General features: G+C 40.2%; 1 protein-coding gene across 4 annotated transcripts in view; it reads left to right on the top strand.

The window, feature by feature from the left end:
* LOC103386349 (band 4.1-like protein 1) overlaps window positions 1–5,374 on the top strand; it is a 60,330-nt gene that overhangs the window by 36,482 nt on the left and 18,474 nt on the right. For 2 of the 4 annotated variants that reach the window (XM_008320561.2, XM_017036726.2), the window contains exons 1-2: window positions 3,854–4,145; window positions 4,252–4,404. In XM_008320561.2, the coding sequence (XP_008318783.2) occupies window positions 4,002–4,145; window positions 4,252–4,404 (297 nt within the window). In that variant the 5' untranslated portion in view covers window positions 3,854–4,001. Of the gene's footprint in view, window positions 1–2,187; window positions 2,231–3,194; window positions 3,271–3,578; window positions 3,798–3,853; window positions 4,146–4,251; window positions 4,405–5,374 lie in introns of those variants that run through there. The other 2 variants (XM_025060304.1, XM_008320560.2) reach the window with 2 other exon arrangements.

The following is a 5,374-nucleotide window of genomic DNA, read 5'->3' as shown; positions in this document are numbered from 1 at the left end:
TGGGGGCCTCCAGTGGCTACCAAACATTTTCCTCTTAAGTGAATGTTTGTGTGCATTGCTTTTACCTGCACTTCTCCAAACTTTAAAATGAAATCCCCTGGGCCAGTGTCACTGAGTAAAAAAGATGGGAAAACAAGATTTTTATAATCTTTGCATTCAAGATGCACCCCACCAATCAAAAGACATCAAAAGACTTTGTATGATGTGTTTTAGGCTCTTTGATTGATGTAAAGCTCCCTTAGGGTAAGCTACAGAGCTACTTTTCTTCTTCTTTTTTTTGAAGATAAGTGAAATGACAAGGCTCAGTTGCTTTCCATGAGGGGCACAGTGTCTGTTACCATCATCAGTGTATTCTTTGTCAGCCTACATGCTGTGACTTCATGCTGTGACACGTTTGACAGCTGCAGCTTTGAAATAAGCATAATCCTCACCATTACAGATACTTTTAGACGCTTTTAAAAGTGTTTAACAGGTTAAAATTTAACTAAAGATGAGCTTTGGGGATTGCAGTTTGCAGGGCCGGGTCCAGAGAATTTTCTAGTGGGGGCACAGGGAGTAACAACAATGTACGCCCACTTCAATATCTATAGTGTTACACACTCAAGTCATCTGACTCAGCATCATCATTACCAGCGTCAGTCGTACTAAAGTAAAACACACCAACATTTGAAAAAGAATGGTATTTAAAATGTCCTCTGCCATCCTTTTGTGATGGAAATGGGAATTTAAACATCAGGCAACAACAAACCCTGATGCATTAGTGATTAAAAGTTTTTCTGGCCTTTTTCCGGAGTAAGAGGACATCTCACTAATTGGAGGCTCTTTCGACCTTGGCTGGTAGATGGGGATGAGGATAAATGCCTGCAGATCATTAAAGTGAATGATTTAGCACCAGAGCTATGTAAGTGTTTGTGCATGTGTGTAGGAGAGAGTCGCAAATTGCAGTTTACCTTCTGAGAGTGTGGCTGATTATTTTTGACTAATATAACAACTGGCAGTAAATTACCAGGATTAATAAGCAGATTCTGGGTTCTGCTGTTTCACTTACAGTTTTCGGGACTCATCTGCTTATTTTGTGTGCCAATAATACAGTGGTTCTCGGTTTTACGACGTCCTCAACCTACAGTTGTTTCATGTTTACGTCGCAATATCCATACATTTATTTAGAGAGTCTTGTTCCATCATTCCCATGAACGGCGTTAAATCTCGTCAACTATTTCGCAGTAGAGTAGGTGGATGGTCAACTGTCCAAATCAATAGGAGGCACAGGCAAGGTAAAAACAGCACACATGATTGGTGAAGTGGTAAAGTGTTGCTGTCAAAAAGCATTAGGCCAAACTGGAGATGGCAGAGGAGAAAATGCTGTGACCAGAATGAAAAGGAGTAGAAAATAGCAAATTAGCCTGACAACTAAAACAATGTTGGAAATGAAGCTGCCAGGCAGACACAAATGAGAAACTATGTCCGTAAATCATAGATGATAGAAAGGCAGGTGGAGATGCTTGATCAGCTGGACAGTTTGGTCTGAATGCATGAGATGATAAGCTACTGTATATAATGCATTTTGGTTTACCAAAAAAAAGAGAGCAGAGCAAGTAGCATGTAGCATTCAGTCTGAATACGCCGACCGGTTCTTAAGTTGCTTCCGGAACTGGCACAGAGCCCTGGCTTTGTGGCTAAATACTTGAGAGAGAGTCTTTATAGGTGATACCTCCCATGTGACTCACACAAGACCCCATTCACACCTTGACCGTGGTGATGACAGGGTCAGCCACTGTGTTCAGCCACTCTGAGAGTTTTTCCATTAGTTCAAACTGAAGAAGCCTCTTGGATGAGAGGTGAAATGTCTTTCAGAAACTCAGACAGTTCAGTTGCTCTCCACTTAACTGCTTCAGCCCTTTGGAATAGAAACATTATTATATGCTGATAGAGTATGTGTGTGTTAGTGATGCCTTCATATATCCATTGAACCACATCCAAACCAAAACATCTCCTTGTAGGGGGCAGTGCATGATTAAATGTGACAAGGTTAGACTCAGTTGCGGTCCCTGGTTCTGCAGCACAGGTCAGCAGATGTTTGAGTCAAATCCTTTCTCTGAACACCTGATGGAGATTACAGAGGCTCTCAGTAATAAAATGCAAATAGCATTGATATCAGTCTGCCCACTGTGAATCTTTGTCTTTCAGAACTGGTTGGACCCATCCAAAGAGATCAAGAAGCAGCTCCACAGTGAGTGTTTTTCTCTGTTCTCTGTTGATGATAAATATTTCAATGTATATCTGCTCAAATTGAAAATACATTTGTTGGCAAACATGGATGAGGCAATAGTATGGCCAAAGAAGACCATCGCCTTGGGCTCTAAGCTGAGCCGCCCACTGCTCCTCAGGGATGGATTTGGATGATGAACACAAATTTGTTGTGTGTTTACATGTATCTGACAAATAAAGCAGATTTTCTTCCTCTTTAAGAAATGCCAGCACTAAGTGCACAGATATTAGAATTTTTTGGAAGCTACTGAAATTAATGTAATGACACCAAGGTCACTGTCTTGGACAGGATATAGCAGAGACACTAAAAGAAAAGAAAAATCTATAGCTGCCCTCAGGTTCTTATGACTATATCCTCTATTTCCTCTCTTAATGTTGTACTTGAGTGCAAAGTTTACAGCTAAGACATTTTTAGCACATGCAACAATTTAAAAAAAACAAACACTATTGATAAATTGTAGTTAAAACATAAGGTTAACGAACAACATTTACAATATAAAGGCCTTTTAAAGCTCGACCTCCTGGGTAGATACCAAAACAAACAAAGACCATATGTGGGATACAACGTACAATATACTATTAGGCCTCTAATTAGGCTAATCTTTTGTTATAAACATTTTGTCAATGGAGCATTTAAAGGGCTCAGTCTGGCTCCATGAAACTACTGATTTCACTAATTGTCTTTTTAGTGGACTATTGCACATGTACAATGAATTAACCACGTTATTGGTGGCAAAAACATAAACCCATATGTTTAAAAAATTGGAAGATTCATTTTAAAGGCTGACTGTAAATCAGGATTTTTTTTCCAGTTGGGGCTTTATTTTCATCTTGGTCAATCCTAATGTATCAAATGTGTATTTGTTCAAGTAATCTAGGTTTGTGGCCTAATATCTCTCTCTCTTTCTCTCCCTCCCCCTCCACAGACCCTCCATGGCACTTGGTCTTTGCGGTTAAGTTCTACCCTCCAGACCCATCCCAGCTCACTGAGGACATAACCAGGTAAACAGGCTGGGAAATATGACCTGTTGCTGCTCTTTTAGCTGTGCTTCCAACTGCTCTTTTGAATCTCTGACAGTCATAATTACCTACACATGTCAGTTTCACAGATGATTTACTATAACATGAATGAATTGTAACCACCTCCACTGCTGTCAAATTAACCCAGACCCTTTCCACTTCTGAAGAGTTCAAACCTGGAAAGCTGCTAAGTGCCATGAATAAGCTCTGTAAATACTTGTTGGAACTCGCCCCAGCTTTGGGCTGTACAACTGCCAACACCCTTATTTACCTTCTGTCTGTTTTGACAGATACTACCTTTGTCTGCAACTGAGAGACGACATGCTGTCAGGTCGACTGCCATGCTCGTTCGTCACTCACGCCCTTCTTGGCTCCTACACTGTTCAAGCTGAGCTTGGCGACTATGACCTGGACGACCACGGCTCCGACTATGCCAGTGACTTCCGGTTTGCGCCTAATCAGACTCGCGAGCTGGAGGAGAGGGTGATGGAGCTCCATCGAAATTACAAGTACTAGATATACTTTTATTGCAGTCTTAAAGTCTTGACAATGTGAGAATGCATCCTGTGTCTAGGCTCTCTGATTTGGAACCATCATTTGGCACCAGATTTGGATGATGCTTCAGGGCAGGCATGCAAACTTTTGAGAAGTGAATTTCTTAAGCACATTACCACAATAGCTTTGCTCCCACTGTGTAAGATTATGGCCTTGTCATGAAAGCACTCCTGTTGTTTCTTAAAGTTGATAAAGTTGATAATTTTGTCTTCAGCAAAATGACTCCTGCCGAGGCTGAAATGAACTTCTTGGAGAATGCAAAGAAACTGTCCATGTATGGTGTGGATCTCCACCACGCTAAGGTTTGTCACCTGAAAACATTTTCATGGCTTTTTATTCACACCAGTGTCACATATTCCTTATGCTATGTATGCTCTTGGATCATCTTTTGCTCATCTTGTGTTGCAGGATTCTGAAGGTATTGAAATCATGCTGGGCGTCTGTGCCAATGGTCTGTTGATTTACAGGGACAGGCTGAGGATCAACCGCTTCGCCTGGCCAAAGATCCTTAAAATTTCATACAAGAGAAGCAATTTTTATATCAAGATACGACCTGGAGAGGTATGTACTGCAGTAAATGGTGATTAAACCTTATCATTGATTGCAACAGAGTCAGTAATTGGTACGGACTTTGTTTGCTCTTTTTATTCTCAAAGGTGCTTTTTAGTGCTAATGGGAAGAGATTTTGTTTCAAATCTGAACTGGCAGGGAGTGTGCATGTATTTGAAGGATCAGTTGTAAAGGCTGATGTTGCACTATTACAAAAACATATGATCTTATTGGTATGACATCTAACTCTGGTTGGCCTAAAGTCCAGATTGATTGTGTTTTGGGATGGCTCCATCCAAAACTCTGGATCGGAGTTGATCCAATATTGGTATTGATACCCAAATGCTTTGTGATGTGTCAGGTTTTTATATAGTGCGAATTATGTTTTGTACAGTATATGCCTGATAATTTGAAATAAATCATATCCAAGACATAAAAAGCTCATGCTTTCAACGCATGAAGTAGAATAGAGATTTACTAAAATCACTTGCCATTGGCTGAAGTCACCTTCATGCTGCCACACCTGTCTTTCCACCACACTGCTTCACATGTCTAGATGTAATTGTCAATGCTATTAAATGTAAATTAAACCTAATTTCTGTCACTGTTCATCTCCTTTACTTTAAGCGGCACAGCTGGAGAATTAACATATGCAAATTCGCTCAAATGACTGATCATTTGTGAGATGCTTCCTATGGCTGTGTACAAAAATAATCTTGATGAACATAATGACAGTGATTTTTTTTTTTCAATGCCATTTAGCTTATCCGTGCTTGGTATGAGCAATCACAACCTTTAGTATTGCCCCTTCCTCCCCACCTCATCTTAAAGGCACACAACAAAATTACATTTGTGTATATGTGATCAGAGCTTTGGGGTTTTTCTGTCTTTCTGCCCAAGATATGCTACATATTCTTTTTACGCTGTATTCTGATGGAGCCAAATAAAGTTGTTTGCTTTTTTTATTTGACCCAGTAGATGA

Source organism: Cynoglossus semilaevis, chromosome 11 (genome assembly GCF_000523025.1).
Source record: "Cynoglossus semilaevis isolate Cse_v1.0 chromosome 11, Cse_v1.0, whole genome shotgun sequence".
NCBI lineage: Eukaryota > Metazoa > Chordata > Actinopteri > Pleuronectiformes > Cynoglossidae > Cynoglossus > Cynoglossus semilaevis.
This window is presented reverse-complemented; position numbering and strand designations above follow the sequence as displayed.